Source organism: Callorhinus ursinus, unplaced genomic scaffold (assembly GCF_003265705.2).
Source record: "Callorhinus ursinus isolate GAN/ISIS: 27379988/994484 unplaced genomic scaffold, GSC_fseal_2.0 scaffold12, whole genome shotgun sequence".
NCBI lineage: Eukaryota > Metazoa > Chordata > Mammalia > Carnivora > Otariidae > Callorhinus > Callorhinus ursinus.
In genome coordinates, this window is record NW_027397074.1 from 55,961,168 (window position 1) to 55,981,949 (window position 20,782).

The 20,782-nt window shown below is 34.3% G+C and overlaps 1 protein-coding gene and 1 long non-coding RNA gene across 2 annotated transcripts in view; one reads left to right on the forward strand and one right to left on the reverse strand.

Annotated features, from left to right (window-relative positions):
- The window catches only part of LOC141373895 (uncharacterized), an 82,674-nt gene extending 62,840 nt beyond the window's left edge, over nt 1-19,834 (forward strand). The window contains exon 4 of the long non-coding RNA XR_012380292.1: nt 19,732-19,834. This is a non-coding gene — a long non-coding RNA (uncharacterized lncRNA). The remainder of the gene's footprint in view (nt 1-19,731) is intronic.
- PPP1R3A (protein phosphatase 1 regulatory subunit 3A) overlaps nt 2,130-20,782 on the reverse strand; it is a 42,307-nt gene continuing 23,654 nt past the window's right edge. The window contains exons 2-4 of the mRNA XM_025873382.2: nt 10,256-10,314; nt 10,019-10,143; nt 2,130-8,105 (exon numbers count right to left, since the gene is read on the reverse strand). Of these exons, the coding sequence (XP_025729167.1) occupies nt 5,709-8,105; nt 10,019-10,143; nt 10,256-10,314 (2,581 nt within the window). The 3' untranslated portion in view covers nt 2,130-5,708. The remainder of the gene's footprint in view (nt 8,106-10,018; nt 10,144-10,255; nt 10,315-20,782) is intronic.

Consider the following 20,782-nt stretch of genomic DNA (forward strand, 5'->3'; position numbering starts at 1 on the left):
TTTAAATGTGTGATGTTTTCATAAATGCTCCTTGCTAAAAATCTTTTATAAATTGAACATTAAAAGCCTCCTACATAAAACTATTAAAAGTAGATTATGGTTTATTTAAGTGTTTACAAGGAGAATGTCTAACTTCTTAGAGTGATTTTTAAGTACCACCTCCCTGCTGTTTGATATTATGTTTTATAGAGTTTGTCTTTAGGAAATTTTAAATCTGTTTCCACTCAGAACCAAATAAATACATAACATTGATGAATTCTACAATGCAGTAGATGTGTATCTTACTTTAAGTCTTAAGAGACTGATTGCTGATGGTCTCAAGCTGTTATGTGACATGATACTACATTTCTAGGCCATATACTGCTTTCCTTTAGACTCTGCTGCAAAAATAGGCATACTTTTATGTTACTGTTTTAATTTCATATCTAATATATAAGATGAGTGTCTTCAAGGAAAGGATAAATCTTTTACATGTTATATCATCTGCATCACTACACATTGTATTAGTAGACTATCTTCACTGCCATTAGTGTTTTTTGTCAGATGTTGGAATACCCACGTATGTGTGTGTGCATGTGCCTGTGTGCTTGTGTGAGTGTATTTGTGAATATATATATATTCATTCATATATTCATGTGAATATATATATACATACTCTTTTATATGTTAATAAGGCAAATGTTTTCTTTTAAAACAAAATCCAGTGACTATTTTTGCTAGTTGTGTTATTTGCTTAACCCAAAAAGTTGACATGCAGAACAGGTGTGAAATTGAGAGATCTGCCATTTTCAAAGGGCATGGCAGCAGTTGAGAAGATTGAGTTTCTTACACTTTATACCTTGTGATGTTTGTTGGTTTTTAAGCTACTGCACTACTTTATCTGAAAGCAGGTCTTGTTCTATCAGTTTTCACATTAGTGAATTAAGGTATACATTATTATTCTTTTAGTATACAATTTTTATGTTATTTCCCATGAAACAGAATGAAGGGAATGTTTCCTGTGCTAAGAAGAATTCCTAAATATAGAGAATCAATTTAATTATTAAGAGAAACAGAGAAAAAGGATTGTTTCTCTCTTTCCCACATCCTAAAACCACTGTTAATACTCTGTCTTGTTATTCTCTTTGCCCCTTTCAATGTGGTCTTTGGTAGTTTACTAAACCATCCTAACTTTGTTTTGATTAAGTTTACTCATTTTAAAATCAGACCTCAGAGTATCCTGTCTACATTTTAGAAATAGGATAGGAAGGAGACATCACTGCAATTCAATTCCATCCATGAGTACTGAGAATTCCTACAGACTAGACCTTGTGAGGTGATGGGAGGGAAGAAGAAACCATTTTCCCTGTCCTGAACAAGCAGGCAGTCCAGTTAGGACAATTACTCAAAGTCCCCCTGCATGCAGGAAGATGAGTGTCAAAAGAGATCTGAAAACAAAGAGATCCCACAACCTGAACTAGGAGGAGACTTCAAAAGAATAAGGGCTTAAGGTGTATATAGAAAAAATGTGCAGAGTTGGATAAGAAGAGTAAAGATGCTTGAAAGTACCCTAGACAGAGGGGTATACATGAGCAGCCACAGAGGAACAGGGACAATATGTCTTGCTTGACTGACAGAGGACTTACGGCAGAGAGCAGTGGGAAATAAGGCCTCGTGGTTCAGGTGGGGTGATAAGGATGATGCACTAAACCAAGACCAGTAACTTGATTAGGCATTGAAAGAAATGTGCTGCAATATCAGATTGTGATGGCATCTCAGCCAAATAAAAATGAGTTCTCTGTAATCCACTATTGATTTGCCCATACCACTCTTTATTATCATGAGTATAGAGAATTGGATATATTAGGGGAAAAACTTAGGGAATTTTCCTTAAATTTTCATACAATGTATTGTTTCACGTTGAAAAATGAAGGTGTGGCGCCTGGGTGGCTTAATCAGTTGAGTATCCAACTCTTGATTTCAGCTCAGGTCTTGATCTCCAGGTCATGATTTCAAGCCCCCATGTTGGGCTCCATGCTGGGCGTGGAGCCTACTTAAGTTTAAAAAAAAATGAAGGTAATATATATGCATTGAACAAATATAGAAATGACACAAAACAAAAATGCTGAACTTTTTAAAGAGTTGTTTGTTTAATAAGTTTTTAGCATACTACAATGATGACATTTCATGAAAACATATGATTGTTCAAAGCTAGGCTAGTGAAAATTTCATTTGCTGTTTAAAGAGGTTCAGATAAAGTTATGGAAATGTATTAGATTAATGACCAAATCTATTTTTAAAAGATGAAAAGTAGATTATGTTGCTATGATTTTTATTATGATCTATTTCTGAAAATAGAAAAGAATAGGCAACTTAATTAAATAAATAGAAGTAACTTTCTTAGCTGTTCTTTTCATACATGTGTATAACTGTGAAGACACAGGAAGAGCATGACCTCCCATATTTCTTTCATACCTTGTTGTAGAATCCAGTTTAACCCTATTCTTCAGTTCCACAAGAACTGGCTGAGACAGGATTCAAAGAACAAAAGACAGTGCTTATTGCATAGTTTGATTTCTGTATTCACTGGGTCAAAAATTTGAAAGAAAGGGCAGAGATCCTGGTAACAGGAATCAGTGGATGAACTGGCCCTGGGGATGACAGCCCTCCTGCCTGTGTCTTTACTAGTTCTGCTAGTTTGTTTTTTTGCTTTGTGTGCTTTTTTGATTCATTTATATGCAAAAGTCAGTCTAATACAAAAGGCAACAGGCCTGGTGATACCAAATAACACTCATGACTGAAAAAAATTATCAAGAAAGTGCCATGAATGCTGCTTGAGAAAAATAAGATAGTTCATGTTCCCAAATTTGGTCTGCATATTTTTAAGTTTCCGTTTACACAGCTGACTAGTTTAAGATAACAAGTAAAAGATGATCCTGTTTCTCTCACAAATGGTGACAATCACTATTTCATTATCAAAATATTAGAAATCAGCAGGGAAGCATAACTGCATTAACCCAACGTTCTTGAATATTGGGAGGTGAGTCATTTCACTGATTCATTTCCTTTTATGTGGAAAATCCACTGGGATATTGATGACTTATGCAGATGTGATTTTTTTTAAGATAGTTGATTTTACTACCTTTACTTGCCAATTAATTTTCAGAATTTTGTTTCTAATAGTCAGAAGCCCAGCAAAATAAAAGGTGATAGTTATACCACATTTCTTAGCCAGTATAGGAGGCAGATGTGCAATGTAGTACTCTTTGCTTATTTTCATGCCACCTCTCTCTTTTGTCCCTTAACCCATATTTGGGGGGACACAGTGAAGGCAGCTATACTTATAAAGGTTACCTTGTCATGATAATTCAGTCAAATCTTTATTACAGGGGCTCCCAGTTCTTTCTGAGATCCATTTCTCTTGCTCATCATAATGCTGTGATGAAAATGAGTTGCAAAAATCTACCTCTCCACCTAGCAATAGTTTCCTAAGTTTTTAAGACTTTATCTCAAATTCTTCATAAGAAATGTTTGGAAAGTCAGTTAAATCACCAATTATTTCTTCACTGCATGCAGAGAAATACACAATTAAATATTTTAAATTCTTTGAAATTTCTATCGTCATATTACAAATATGCAATGAGAAGGTTTAGTAAGTTAATGTTACCAAAGTCAAGTAAAAGAGATTAAAAAAATTACATTCTTTTATGTATAAGGGAATAATTATAGTTCGGACACCTGTGTTAATAAGTAATGTAGTTTCTTTACATTAATAAGATATGGCATATTGACCGAAACTCTTAAAGGTAGAATGCAAAAACCAAGCCATTAAGATCTGAAGAAATACTAACCTTAACTCCGCTGTAATTTAGACCTGTCAACAAAATTATCAGGATAGCAATTTTAGAGATAATATTCTAGGTATGGCCTACAGTATTCTACTTGTATTTAATGAAAATGTGCTTTTTCAAGCAATCAAGTATTTGCCCTAACTTCTACTTCAGGATGTTTGTATTTGTTCAACTAAAAAGTTAAAGTCAAGCATTCAATTTCAATGGGACTTGAGACAAGCATACAATTAGGGATTTGGAAATAGTTGTGTACTTAATGAAAATTAGGGAAATCATTTACTACTACATGAAAGTCAGTTTAAATGCTTTGTTCTCATTTTTTATTCCCATAAATGCATGCTTCTTAGAAGTATGGGATGATATATGCAAGTTTTACTCATTGAATTTACCTTTACAGGTAAATAGATGCTCTTTTCTCTCTGAAGATCATGTTACATACTCTATGAAGGAAGTTCCTATGAAAAAGAAATCACCCAAATGGACTCCCAAGGTGTTACTCTCTTCCATATTCCTGACCAAATCAAAAGTATCAAACTACATACCTATGCCTCCTCCCTGGAAAGTAGCCATTCAGGGTATCAAAGGAAGTACTGTGCCATAGACCAGAGCACAGGATTTTTGTATCTAGCAATCATTTAATAAATGGTTGTTGAAATCTTATATAAAAATCTTTGCATTCCCACTATGTGACCAAAATGATTAGTTCCATTATTTCACATACTTAGCCATAGAAAATAACAGTAGCTAAAGTCACTGCTACACTGGATATTCATTTTTCCCTGAGTAGATTGCCAGATCTACTTATTTGCCCACTAAAAACTTGAGTTATCATCTAACAACCTAATGATTATGTAACAACCACCAATGATTATTTCATCTCTATATGCACCTTGGAAAATAATTCATTGTCTTATAACAAAAAATAAAAATTTGTTTGAAGACAAAAAAGTACTACCAAGTAAAATAGTTCATTTGGAAATTTTTTTAATTATTATTATTATCATTCAATACTTGATGCTTTATAGGTACAAATTCATTCTGAAGCAATGCTTGTGGAACTTTTAATTTTAAAACTTCAACTGAATAATTGACATTAAAATTGTTCAGCTGTGTTATACTTTCTCTTCTTATAAGAGAAAAACATTGCTTATAGATAGGCCCCCCAGAAAATTTTGTAGATTGAGAGATCATCTCCCAATTGTTTCAGTCTTTGTCAGATTTGGCTTATGAGTGCTCTAACTTTGTAGATATAAGGGAGGTAAAAGGTATCTGTGTATAAAGTATTATTCAAGCAAACAAGGTCTTTCTTTAAGTTTATGCATTTCAATATACATGGGTGTTGTTCTTAAAAATATGAAATCAAAGTTGAAAGATTTGATCTATCAAAATATGCTGATAAATATTACAGGGATAAATGCAAATTTCATGGTCAGTACCAAAAGACAAAAAAAAAGTCCTCTGCCATTGTTCATGTTTTATCTAGTTTTTAAAAAACCTCAGAAGGAAAAATACTCTAGGGAAAAAAAAATGAAGCTTTACTGCAAAAGAAATGAATGCAAGAAATGGCACTTTAAGTAGTGAAGAGACATGAAGCATTGCAACTTCATAGCCTGCTAAGGAGCAACAGCTGTACCTAATTTCAACTTGACGTGCTTCAGATCTCATATTCATATAGGTATTTAATGATCCAAACATAATGGTCCTATATAGAATAATTACTTATATGAAGGAGCAAACTTCATACGCATTCCTTTTTAAATGATCCTTCAAGAGAAAAACTGCACTGGCTCTTTGAACAATGAATAGTCTCTTTCACCAATCCAAACGTTTGGGGCTAAAAAGCTTATCTTTTATGAGAAAATAATAATAGTGGTGAGGTTATTTCTTTTTGACAGACTCTTTTTGTCTCCCCCCTTCCCAAGATAGCCAGTACAATGAAAAAAGGTAGAATGCCAGGCCAATCATTAAGTCATATTGGTAGATGGTTACAAGAAATATCACAAACAAAAGGACATACGGTACTTTAGAGTTGGTGTATTTCGAAAGCAGAGATTCGCTGCTCTCAGTTTCACCTTCCTGGGCAGGGAGACTAGCAGAAGCAGAGCTCTCGGATTCCTTGTCACCTGAAGAGCCCAGCGATTGTCCAGAGGCTAATCCTTCATTTTCATGCCTTGCCTCTTCCACGGTCTCAATAGCTTCACTGACAAAAATCATTGGCTGTAGAGATTTTTCCACACCGCGTTCTCCTTGTTGAAAAATCTGGCTTTTAAATCTTTCTCTGCTACTACCTGAGGTCTCTGTTCCTGAACTTTTGGAAACTTCTTCAGGTATAGACCCAAGATGAGGGTGCTTCTCAATACCCTGGATTTCACTTGTTGGATTACAATTATATTCTGATTTAGTAGAAATAGATTGGAGAGTCATGGTAGTAATTATATTCTCTACAGCAATTGCCTGTTCATGAGATGGCACTGAGGTTTTAGCATGGTGATTGGAAACGTGAGAGCCATTCTGAGAAGCTCTGTTAGTGTCTGAGTTTAAAGCAGAATGAATAATAGCATCTCTGTCTGTTTTCTTTGATAATTCTTGGACCTGTTTATGATCTCTATTTTCTGGAAATATTTTTTTGTCTTTTTGTATCATTCCCAAATGTAAATCCAGTTCTGAGGCTGCTTTTTGATTGCCTGTAATGACCTGGAAGGATTCATCTACAGATGTGATATTTCCAATGCCACGTTTCTTCCTGTCATGTGTCTTCCCGGGATTGTACATAGATATGGTTTCTTCTTTCTCCATTTCATCTACATGTACATTACAAATACCTAAATGTGATTCCTTTTCAAAATCATTATCATAGATTACACCTCCTGTATCTCGTTGACAAAGGGTATAATGTGAATCATCATTTCCCCCTTCATGTGGATCAAACGCTGTTTCCTGTACCTCGATGGGCTTGTCACTTCGTGCTGTCTCTTGAGGTAGCTTAGCAATTATTGCTTTTTCTCTAGCAGACATGCTTTCTAGAGCACTTTCTGATGTTGTCTTAATTATATAAGCTGTACCTGCTTCTGCTTTCTCAGTAACACCATGATCAGCTAGAGAAGACAGTTCACAGCTCACTGTTTTTTGGCAGGTAAACAATTCTTCCATAGGAGTAGCTTTCAAATTCCTTGTATTATCTCTTTTTCCCCACATGTCTTCACAAGCAGATTGTTCCTTGGTCTGTTCTGTTCTATTTGTCTTACTCTCTCTTGCTTTTCTCTGTCTTTCTAGAACACTCCAACTTTGTTTCTGTTGTGCATCCTTATTCTGATCTTCAGGATTAATCCAATCTGATTTTTCTTCTTCAATTTGGAAAAGACAATCATTCCTCAAAACATTTCCACTTCTTGGTGAACAAACTTGACCAGGCATCCCTTGTAAAGTAGTGCCTTCACTAGTCAAGAGATCACACTCTGGAGTTGTTAACACAACGTTTTCCCAACTTAGACTTATCCTTGGTGAATGAAACAAATCTGCTGTGATTGCCTGGTTGGGAATTGTGATATCTTTACTCAGCAGAACAGTTAGGTCTCTGTTGCTAGCTTCTGTTCCTTCCATACTGATTTCAGACTGGCCCATCTGCCTTTCTTGGTCGTGTAAGACTGAATGAAAATTTTTGCTTTGTTTTACATTAACACCTAAATGTATTCTTTGCTCCTCCTCCTCAGTCTTACCATTGCCATAATCTTTCTTAGAAGATCCTTTTTCCATTGATTCTTCTGAATGGAAATCCAAATGAAAATCTCTTCTTAAACATTCCCAATCTTTTATTTCAATTTTCTCAGCTCTTCCTTCATGTTTTTTATTAAGGTTGTCTTCGACTAGTTGATCTGAGGAAGGACAGGATATTTGCACTCTGCCTCTCCCTTCTGCTGGATTAGCATTATCATCCAGTACTTCTTTGCTGCCAATATGTAATTGCACTAATTCATCACTACTAGTATCTCCCGATGGTGGCTTGATTTCTTCTATATCTGAAGTAATTTCCTCTGAAGGTTGATGTCTACACTTATTTTCTGCGGAATATTTTTCTTTGCAGTAAAAATCTCCCTTTAAGGAGCTTTCTGCTGATGAACTTGAAGACAAAGCCCTTTTAAACGAGTCAGGGTGTACTTCACCATGGATTTGCTTCTTCTCTAACCCCTCAGCTTTATTTGGAAAATTGACTGGATCTATTGCAAATGTATTCTTTTCATCTCTGGAAGCAGTACTTCTTATTAAGCATTGGTTTATCTTAAGGGATAGAAAACAAAACAAAACAGGTAATGATCAAATGATTTTAAATATACAAAGTGAATTAGATTTCATTAGTGAGGCTAGCAATTAACTGGTAGATTTCCTTGATTCATTTCATTTTTGGATTTTGTATAAATTCTGAAAGCCAGATGTTTTGGGGGGATCCTTTTAGGCTATGACTTGGGAATGAGATTAATAAGAAAACGGACCAAAATTAATCACTCTCCTTCCCAGCTTCCAAATATCACATTGTATTATTCAACTATTCTTGCTTGTCATTGCACTTTCTCCTCACTTAGGTTATACACATTGATAGCTCCATGCTAATCAATTAGAGAGCAGCTTCCTGGGTGCCCCTTGCTGCATTTACACTTGCTGTAGGTGCCCCTATTACAGTTTCTCTTATTAATATGTTTTCTGCAAAGCCTCTGCAAACTATTAATAGCAAAACGTCACTCAAAGAAAAGTGAGGGAGTTAATGTCTCTGCAAATTCTGTTTTAATGACCCTCTGCCAACTGGTACTCAAATGTATTTGAGCTCTTCAGTGATGCCAACTGTCAGGATTTAACAGTGAGATGCCTGTTTTTTTTTTTTCTCCTTATAACTGACATTTGCATGATCTCAATAATTATATGCAAATCTTACGTTTTCCCCTTCTTCTCACATAAGGCTCATGTTACTTGTCAACTGCACAGCTGTCTTGTAAGCCAATGCCTGTGGGTTCCACAGATTTGGTTGTATTTCCATCTATTATAGAGCTTCATTGTTTTATGCATTAACGTCAGCATGGAGCAAATTAGCATCTAAATTACAGCTCCCTGTTCATTTATTGGATGTACAATCTCAGTAACTTCTAAACAAACTTTTATATTTGAGCCTGCTCATTGTAATGAGGTATATTGGTGAAGCATGTGATTTTTCAGGGCCCTTTCATTATATTCTGTGGTTTGAAAAAAAATGGTGATGTTAACTTTCAGCTGGTGAGAATTCTCACAATGGGTGACAACTTTGTAGTTTCTTAAAGTTGGAGCAAAAGTAAATTGCATACTTTAGTGATGCAGCTTCCATATCACTATAGAAAAGGTGGAAAATGTGGGGAAAGAGATGAGCTCTATTTCTTTTCTGTTTCAGCACTGACACTTGAAGAGGAAATGCCATTTTAATCTTCAGTGATTATGAATCCATGTGTCCTAATGATATGAGCTCCGACCAAACACAGTAAAGGATAAATTGCATTATGTGACTCATTTACTCCCATTTCTTCCTTTGTGATAAAAATGCTATCTAAACCATCCCCCCAAAAATTCCAAATAGATTGAATGTTCACCAAGTGTGAAATTTATGATAACAAATTTAATACTAAATTGTACAGTACTGAATTTGTTTCCTGTTTAAAAAATATAGCACAGGCTATTTTCTCCTCATTTGGTAATTTAATACTTTCCAATGATATAGAACTGTGAGATTCTCACAAAGATGGAAGTAAGTTTTAAAAAAAATGCTGCTAAATGCAAGAATCAGACTTGAAAAGCTGGACAGACTCTAACAACCATCTAGTCCAGCCCTCTCATTTTACAGACGAGTTTATGCTAAGTGTACACTTGTCACAAAGATTAGAAATGCACATCAGGATAGTGCTACCTCTTCTATAATTCCTACAAACTATTACTCAGAGCCGCTGGTGAAGAGATAAGAAATGAATGTCATTAATTTACCACTGCAGAGACCAGAAGCAACATACTGAAATCAAAGTGCCTTGTTGATCAAGCTAGAGATGCAAGGACAGAATAGGCGTGCTTTCACATTTGCAAATTATATTAGTTGAAACTATTGAAAGGCAGGCATTGCAGCATCTTTGAAGCATAAATGGATTCATCGTCTGTAATACCGTGGCAACCAGAACACTTACCATCAACTCTAATTCTTTTTCATTATGATCATCATGTTCCCTGTTTACATCTTTTACATTTTGATTACTGGTTTCCAAGGCTTCCTTGTCCTCATGAGAACAAACAATTGTTGGGATATAGGTATCTGCAAAGTTAATACAATTGTGTCTGTGTAAGATTGTTATCATTGTAGACTTTAACAAAAGACACAGATTTTGTTTAAACATTAAATTGAAAAAATCAAATAAAAATATTACCTGTAATCTTTGAATTCTCAAAGTTATTCTCGTCTGATGTTACTAATGATTCTTCTTTACTGTCAAATTGAAAACAAAATGTTATAAATGTTTTCTGAGACTACCTCTTCTAACTATTTTTGTACAGGGGAAAATTCAAACAAATAACAAGCCAAATAAATATTATATAACCTTTCATATTTTCTTGCATTACTTGGTATGCTTTTTAAATAAAATTGATCTCTTAGAATAATTCAATAGTAAATTACTAGTAGTAGAAAAATTTTTAAATAATTTCCGCAATGCCATATTTCTAAATAAGATTGCGTTGCCTATATTTAAAACTTATATAACCAAAGTAAAAATATATGTAAATGTTGATTATTCCATCATTCATGAAGTTAGTCTTTGCAAGTGAGAACATTTTTCTGTTGGTTTAAATGATAAAGTTTTATGAACTGACAGTCCATTTGTGGTTGTGGAAATTGCTTTTTAACGTTCCAATTATTAATTTTTTTTGTGTTCCATTTTATTCAAAATTGTTTCAGTTGGGTGGATATAACATTAACTCTCTCTCTCCAAGAAAGGAGAAAAAAACAAACTTACTAAAAACTGAAAGGCAGCCAAATTTATACTCAGTTCAAAGACTTTATGTGTATATTGCCACGGGCTAATTTTACAACGAAGACTTCAGATTGCTCCTATGAAAGCATGTGTTTTCTTTCTTTAAAATGATTTGGGTTATACTTCCTTTATGATAATTTTCCACATAGTGATTAAGGAAGATAAATATATTTTTCTTTCAAAGGTACTCTACTTGTAGGTTTATGTGTGGCATCGTTAGAATTTAGATTTGTCCATGACACTCAGCAAGAAAAATGTTAGTGAAAAATCTCACTTTGTGTATAGTTATATCACAAGTCAATCTATCAGAAATGATTGGCCCAGTTTCCACATTTTCTTGTATTGTCTCAGCTGAATTTTCTTATAATGACTTTTCTCAATGACTTTTTTCTCCAATAAAATGCATCTAGAGAGTTGGCAATTGCTGATAAAGTTGTGTAATGGAGTCTACTCTTCATTGCATGGATAATGTTGATCCAAATCCCAGGAAAGCCAATCTTTTTTCAACAAATCATAAGAAAACTGCAAATTCTTCCATCTGGACTACACAAGAAAGTAATTCAGTTTTGTTTATATTTATATGTTTAATTTAACTTTACCAAAAATATTTGGTATTTTCCAGTGGGTCCATGAAAGAAAATAATGTTTCTACATAAATATAATACCATTGGAAAAATATAGTATTTACATAATTGATACTGAATCTATAAATCTGTATTGTTTAATGAGGCCAATAACTATGCAAAGATTTATTTTTATGGAATCTAACTGCAAGTTGATGCATTTTTCCTTCTCCAAATACATGATATATAGGAGCTTAAAAATATATAAACCATTAAATATCATTTAGTTGTTCCTGCTTCCTCTTTATCTCCATAACAGTGTTGAAAATCTCATTTGTAGAAGGAAAATCATAGCCATTTAAGCTTTCTATTTCTGACTAACCAAAATGCTATCAATCATTTTGCTAACTTAATTCTCTAAGGTACTTCAATTTTTAAAAAATTATTGCATCAAAAGGAAATTAATCTGCTTTTAACTAATTTGGGGGACAAAAAATTAGGTACTAAACTGTGTATTATTATATTGGTGTCTTATAAAACATGAAAATACATAAATATAGGAGAGAAATCTTAGATTCAGGGATAAATACAAGAAAGAGAAGCTGAAATACATGAAACTTAAGTATTATACCAAATATCTATGAAGAAAAACAATAGAAGATGTGTAAGAGTCCTACAAGGAAAAGAATAAAGTTGTATCAGGAAATACTAAAAACCTAGAAAAATTGAGATACATACCATGTTCATTGATAGGAAGAAGATATATTAAAGTATTAATTCTCTCCCAAATTGGTCTAAGATTCAATCCAATTCTAATCAAAGTCCCACAACAGTTTTTGGGGCTCCTGGGTGGCTCAGTCAGTTAAGCATCTGCCTTTGGCTCAAGTCATGATCTTGGGGTCCTAGGATCGAGCCCCACATTAGGAGCCTGCTTCTCCCTCTCCCTCTGCCTCTCCTCCTGCTTGGGCTCTCTTGCTTGCTCTCTTTCTCTCTCTCTCTCTCTCAAATAAATAAATAAAATCTTTTAAAAATTCCACAATGGTTTTTTTTTTTTACAAAATTTGAAAACAGGATCTTAAAGAGAAGACTAAAGGCTGAAGGTAGGTAAAATATTTTTGAGAAGTAACTGTGAGGAGAAACCTGCTCTACCTGATTTCAAGAGATCTTATGAAGTTTTAGTTTTTTAAGACAGTTATGGTGGTATGGAGACAGACAGACAAGGATCAAGAGCATAGTGACAGATTTGCACATATCTAGAACTTGGGTATATGGCAAACATGGTATATCATATAGCAGGTAATAAGGGATTGTTCAAAAATGAAGATAGGGAAAATGGCTGCTTCTATGAGAAAAGATGAAATCAGCACAGCATATATTCAGAAATCAGCTCCAGATGGATTAACATCTGAAATGTCAAAAATCTTGAAATTCTTTTTTTAAAAAGATTTATTTATTATTTTATTTTATTTTATTTTATTTTATTTTTCAAATATATACATGCATTTTTATTTTAACATTTGTGGCCAATACTGTGTAAGACCAATGTTTATGACCTTACATTAACTTCTCCAGCAGGACCCATACACAGCAGAAGTGTTTGTACTGCTTTTATTTCTGCTTGTTAGACTAATAGTATCCTAAAATAATTTAGCCATCTGGAATCATACTTATGCAAAATATAAAAAGAACCTAGATGATTTAATTGTATTCTGTATTTCTGTAATTATATAATAAAAAACAGTAAGTGAACTCATGATGTAATTTTCCCAAAACACAGCTTTTATTATAGCATACTCTAAACTAGATATACCTCTCTCTGTAAACATTGTGCATGCTCGTGAAAAGTCTGGTTTCCTAAATAGGTATAATGAACAAATATAAGTAAAACTGTTCAAGAAATTTACCCTTGAAACTTAAATTTACTATTACCACATTTGAAAAATAACACAGAAATGTTCCACTAAGGAATGCTGAGATATAAACAATTTTGAATTTTAAAGTCATTTATTCTTTTAAAATGTATTCCTGTTTTAAACAACAACAACAAAAAAACTAAGATTTAAATTTGTCTCTATGAATAGCTTAAGCAATCTATAAATCATACTTAGAACCAACAAAAACATTGGCAGTAATGCAACTAATGTCTAATGAACCCAGAAGTTCGGATAAAATTGGAAATCTGTGTATCCTCTATAACAAAATATTTCCTTAATTCAGAAAAAAAAATCTAGCATCTGATTTAAGTATATAAAGCCAAGATATTCTTTTTTGCCAGTGTTCTGTTGAAATGTGAAATTTATACAACCAGTTTGATTAAATTGACCAGTAGAGGTTTATTTTTACTCCTGTATACTTCTGGTATCTGTTTAACAGGTTTTACTTTGATGAAATGACATTTTGAACCATGGAATTGTCATTAAGTTGCAGTTGTCACTGACCTAGTTATCAGAAATACGGTTAGTATCAATTCTTTATTTATTTTAGAGAGAAAGAGAGCACAAGCGGGAGGAGGGGCAGAGGAAAAGGGAGAGAAATCAACAGGCAGACTCCACACTGAGCATAGAGCCCAACGGGGGGGCTCAGTCTCACTACCCTAAGGTCTTGACCTGAGCCAAAACTGAGAGTCAGACACTCAACCGACTGTGCCACCCAGGCACCTCAAAACCTTGAAATTCTTAATAGAAAATACATGTGAATATCTTACAGACTTCAGAGTTGGAAATGTTTTCTTAAATAAGAAGAAAAAAAGTGGCTATAAAAAAAGATTGTCAGTTTAACTATATTGAAATTTAAAACTTGTTCATTAAAAGACAGATTTATAAGAGAAAAATATAAATTACAAACTAGGATAGAATGCATGTGTTACATAAAATCAACACAAAAAAAGCATCAATAATATATAAGAAACTCCTACAAATCAATAAGAAAGGAAGAACATTTTCATAGAATCAGGGGAGAGGGACAGACATTTCACTGAAGAGAAACTTCATATAGCCAGTAAGCACATAAAGGGATAGGCAGTATTGTTAGAGAACAGAGAAATGTCAATCAAGACCACAAGGAGATACTATTTTAATATCCATTTAATTGATAAAAATTGCTATCAAGTACACAAACTTGAAACAATCTAAATACCCACCAACAGAAGAGAGACACAGAACTATGGCATATCATAAAAAGAAATATTACATAGCACTCAAAATTAATAAACCACAAGGACATACAACAATATGGATAAATCTTAGTAACATCACATTAAATGAATAGTTCCAAAACATTACATCAGAGGATGTTCTTTTTTTATAAGCTAAAAACTGCTAAAATAATTTGAATATATATATATATATCAATGAAAACAGAATATACTAAAAAGTTATATAAACAAGAAAGCTTGATTTTCAAGATTATGGTTATGTCGGGTGGGGCAAGCTGGGGTAACGGATGAGGAAAGGAAGCTATTAGAATTTGTTGTTTTGAATGGTAGTTTTGCAGGTGCTTATTACATTATTCAAAATATCTAGTTAAATTCTAATTTCAGATAATTTATTAAGACAAATGAATTGCTCTCTGGCTTAGATTAGAGAATGTCTTTAGATAAAATCCCACTCTGAAATTCAAAGTGCCAGTCATATGACCAGTTACATCTAAAGAGTATAATTAAAACAACTTTAGAAGAATTGAGGATAAAAACAAAGCACCTGATGGTTGATGATAGGGCGTAGAACTATACACAATTGTCATAGAAATGAAAAGCATTATTGAATATTTCGGACCTCCCTTCTATGTTACCTGAGCTCTTTAAGCAAGGAAGTTTCTTATTTCTTTGTATTCCCAGGGGCTAAAACAGTGCCTGACCCCTACTAGTGGCATAATAAATGCTGTTGAATAAATGCACAACATCCTTTCTACTCTTCCCTTCTCTTTACCTCTTTGTCTTATAATGCTTAAAGCTTCACCCCTTCCAAAGCTCAGGACAATGTTTTTAATTGTGACTTCAAATAATTAAACAACATTTTAAAATCTTATAAACTTAGAAATTAGAAAGTCAAAAAGATATGTATTTTGTGGAGAAAGTTTATTTCCAGTGCATCTTAAGTCATATAATATAGCCTTTTGTATTATTTAATCATAAGAAGGGTCATTCATTCTTCTAGAAGATATTTTGATCATCCACTCTCATAACTTAATAATAAACACTGGGATATCATAACATCTTACTTTTAGGAAGATAAATGTAAGGATGGAAATAGACACATCAACAGGCAATTATTATAATCATTATAATAAGTGATAAGTATTATAAAAATTATGGAATATGAAACATATTCTCTAAGAAAAAAAGGGAGGACAGAAACAAGGAGGTGCTCTGTGGGGAAATCATGGAATTTTTTACAAAGGAAGTAACATTTTGAGTCACTGAGTTATTGAGGAAAGTAAGAGTTTGGCAATTAGAGAAGAATGGTATGGTCATTCCAGACAGAGGCAATAACAAGTGGTAAAAGATTTTAGGGTAAGAAAGCACAAAAGACAGAGACACATTCAGAAACAATGAGATGTTCAGATGGTTCAAATTGTATTGGGGGGAAAGAATGCCAAAGAACAGAACTAGAGTTAGTTTGAATAGGTTTTGTTTTGTTTTGTTTTGTTTTAGTAAGTTTTTATTTAAATTCCAGTCAGTTAACATACAGTGTAATATTAATTTCAGGTGTACAATTTAGTGATTCAACACTTGCAATATCCGGTGCTCATCACAAGTGCCCTCCTTAATCCCCATCACCTATTTAACCCATTCCTCAGCCCACCTCCCCTCTGGTAACCATCAGTTTGTTTTATTTTTATTTATTTTTTATTTTTTATTGTTATGTTAATCACCATATATTACATCATTTGTTTTGGATGTAGTGTTCCATGATTCATTGTTTGTTCATATCACCCAGTGCTCCACGCAGAATGTGCCTCTTTAATACCCATCACCAGGCTAACCCATCCCCCCACCCACCTCCCCTCTAGAACCCCCAGTTTGTTTTTGAGTAGGTTTTAAAGGGCTTAGCATGCCAAGCAGAGTGGGGCTGAATTCTTTATGCACTTTTTAACCACTGCAGGGGGTGGTGGGGAAAGGGAGTTCAATGGGAGAGAGACATGATCAGATGTCCATTTTAGAACCAATCTCTGGAGGTACATTTAGGGACTTCTCTGAGGAGAACCTGAATGAGCCACAGTGGGGCGGATAGACTAGCCACGAGAGGACTACAGTATTTCAGGCACAAATACGACAAGGCTTAAAGGTGACGGCAATGAGGAAAGAGGAGAGGAATCAAATTTGAGTTACAACTTTTGATGTGGCAAAAATGTGATTTGTTGATCAATTCCCTGTAGATAGATTTTAAAAATGACTCTCTCTGCCTGACCTTGGTTGTATTCGTGAGATTTAGAAATCTATTTTCCCTCCTAAGACCTAAACAAGGAAGAGTTAAATCTGGCAGTTAACTGGGGCCCCTGCACTACAAGTCAGGAAGGTGTTGAATTAATCTGCAGTGTGGTTTCTGATCTCTTATGGGCTGGGTGATCTGCTTCTCAGGTACCCATGAGAAGCACCTTCCTCCCTAATCTCACATGCTTGGACAGGGGACCCCCAAGTTATGCTTAGGTTTCTGGCTTTTATTCTAGTCCTCCACTGGGGAAAAATAAAATGCCTTCCCATCCACACTGTTCACCTGGGCCATAACATTCTAAGTAGTTATTAGCCACCCTGTAAGTAGTGCCTACTGGTTTTGCTAGACTTGGACATTCTATCTAGATGAATTTCTAAGGAACTAGAGATCAAGCTCATAAAGGAACTTGCATCTCTGTTGTTCAGGAGCCCTGCTACCTGTCCCTCCCTTCTCCCATGGATGCTATAGCTCTTGATATAACAACAGTTCCCCAAATCACCTTTTCATATCAGAAGCACCAGATCCGATCTCTGTAAGTTTTAAATTAATAGACCTGCACATGGAGGTGGGGAGGGAATGGAGAATGATAGAGCTGAGAAATTCCCAAGATGATTTTGATGTGAGGCCAGATTTATAAACCCCGATAAAGATAAAGATGTGATGTATCTCAGTGCACTGAGTCCATTGGGTCTAGCTATGCAGACTGCCCCTTCCCTCGATGATAGGCAGTGGGGAGAGTCATTTCTCTGCTTTAGTTGGCCCCAAACCTGGTTCCTCTACTCCTTGTTAGTTTGCTATGACTTTGTAACATGCTTTCCTACTATTTAGAAAACCCTTAAGAGTGGAGAGAAATAAAGGCTAATGCAGAGGTTTCTAGTTTGAGAATTTAAAAGGATGGAGCTAGCATCACCTGAGATAGAGAATTCAGGAGGAGAAACAAGGGTGAAGGAAAGCAATGAGTTTCATTGAGGAAATGTGTTAGGCTTAGAAGACCTTTGGGCTTTTGACCAAATGGGAAGTGAAAATTAGTGTTTATTGAATGAAAAATGCCCAGATTTTATTTTTTTTCTCTCTTATAATATCATTGCACAAAGGCTTGCATCATCTTTACAATTTAAATTTCCCCCCACTTCAAAGAAATGGGACATAACATTGAAATTTTATGTGATGGCCTCAAGTAGATAATAAATATGTTTTGAATATATAAAGAAATTAACGGTTTCCAGTCAATAATGATCAGTAATGATCCATATGAAATATAATAGCCACGTGACCTCGGACATGATACTCAACATCTCTATGCCTCAATTTTCTCCAAAATATTGCCTCCTCCTTATACAGGGCAATTATTTAGCACAGTTCTCAATACATGGAAGTGTTTAATAAATTTATCATTATTATCACTATTGTTATTATTATTGTTATTAGTGATGTGTGGTAAACACATTCTACACTACATGGTACCCAAGTGCCATGCTTTTCCTTTCACTTGGAGTTATCTGTAGTTTTTAATGTTTACCCTATATTCTCTCATACTTTTAATTCACAAGCTACTTTCAAGAGTAAAATTTGTAACCCATGATAGCATACTTGCTTAGTTGTTTTTACAATGCCCTTCTCAGAGGACCATCCTCCAAAGAAAAATCACTAGATCTTCAGCAAAAGTAACCTTTTACTGAAAAGTGTCCTCTCCAAATACAGTGTGCAAGGGAATGTTAATCCACACTTTCTTTTATTTATTCAGTGTCAAGTTTTAGGCACCATGTTAATATTACCACACTACTGCAGTTTCTGGGTATGTGGCACTTCTGCTTTTGGAGTTAATTTTAACACTTGAAATGTAGTTGTTTTTGTATAAGTAATGATATGATTTTCCTAAGGTCCTATCATGCCATTGTGCTAAAAAGCTCATATGTGTCTTAAAATATGAGTGAAACCTCTCAGAGACCTGTTCCACACAATCCTCGTCTGATGTGATGGAATTACCCAACCAGTCCGGGTAAATGTTAGGTTTGGGTTGCAGGCAGCAAAAGTGTAACTCTGTTCCAAGAGGAATAAAAAAGTTGGCATAAAAAAGGATCATTTCCAAAGTGGTCATGACTTGTATTTGTGTCTTCCTAACACTGCTGTAAGGTGCTCGGCATTGCTCAGAGAGCACCAAACTTGGAATTCTTGGGCACCACCTTTCACTCTGAGAGAAACAGCTAAAAGGTGCATAAATGTTGAACTCCTCAAGCCGTTCAGCCTGTCCTCTTTGGTCTCATTTTGTTTCCTCTATCCTCCTTACTTAAAGAAAGAAAGGAAAATAAGTGGAGAACTTTTAAACTAGAAAAAATAGGCACCTCTTTGAGATTTTTTTTTAAGACACTTAAAAAGAGTACATTAACATTGACATTGGCACTGACAAATGGCTACTTCTAGAAATACTGAAAAGGCTTTCCTGGGATAATACTTACATATTGTATACTATTTATTTTCATAATTTTATGGTGATATTTTCCTAAAATTCACTTTCTAGTATTCTGACTTTTTTTTTTAGCCACTTCTGAGTTAATGGATGAGGGAACGCAAAAGCTTGTACTTAACGAGAGGTAATGTTGAAAATACATTAACTAGTAAAGCTTAATATCTATCCCTTTGGTGTTACAATACCAGTAGTCTCCTCTTGATCCGGAGTAAAACCAAAAACAGCAGTGAAATATTTGATCAAAAGACAGAATTAAAGAGATAAATTTCTAATTGTGAGCAGAAGTATCTAAGGAAAAAAGATTTAAAGACATGATGCAGAAGGAATTTAGATTGAAAAGACAAATTATAGTCAGTTCCTTGATGATAAAGAAAGGACAATAAAATAAACACAGCTCTGCATTATTAACAGGGATTGAAAGAAGCAAGAAATAATCTCAAAGAAAAAAAATCAACATTTTTAAATGACTTTATATTCCCTTCAATGCTGAATCTGGAGACTAATAACTAATATGGTAAGAAACACAGTTTTTGTGGGCATCACATTCCTTATCTTTGAAGTGAAGGCTCTGGATCAGATTAGGGATATCAAATACAATACCCTCGTGCTGGCCTCTCTCTCTAGCACCCATGGCAAGCACTGATAACAGATCAAGGGATTTCCTTGCTGAGACCAGATTCAAATCCATGAACCTTCTCCACACAGCCAGGCAGCCACTACCCATCAACCCTTTCATTGCTCAAACCGGAATGAACTTGCTCTTCTCAGTTTTGCTATTAAATAATATACCTTCCAGTTTTAGAGTTCTATATTTGTATAACTAATAGGAGTATTTATGAATATAATTTTGAAATGTTTTATTTGGAAGTTTCTTAAACTATTTTAAAAAAGTAAAAATGCTAGCAGAATCAGTAGAAATAGATGCTAACTCAAAATTTCAACACAGTCAAAAATAAACTCTTGGTAAAATCTTATGGTCAGCATTATCAGTTCAAATTGATAGAAATCCTACCTGCACAGTTTGTGAGCTAATCTTATATTATTTGTAGTAAAGATTACAGAATCATTTACTTCCATATCATTTTACTTATGTCCATGTAAAACTTTTCAAATAACAGAACATTACATATATCACAACTGGTTGGATAAACAAATGCATTGGATAATACCTATCATATAGGCTCATTTATTACTTATAAAATATAATCATAAACCATGGCAAACCACAAGCCCCTTGAGTAAACTCTAGTGAACAGCTCAAGCATTCAAGAAACTAAGCACATGCCACGACATTAGGGACCAGATGGTTTTATTGAGTCATTTTCCTGTTTTCCATAAAGCTGATTTACTACATTCCTAAAAATCTTTTCTATTTCTATTTCTCAATTAGAGCATTGCCCATTGCCTCGGTGCTTGATCTTGAAAGCGTACGGAAAACAATTGTACTATGCCTTCTCAATAC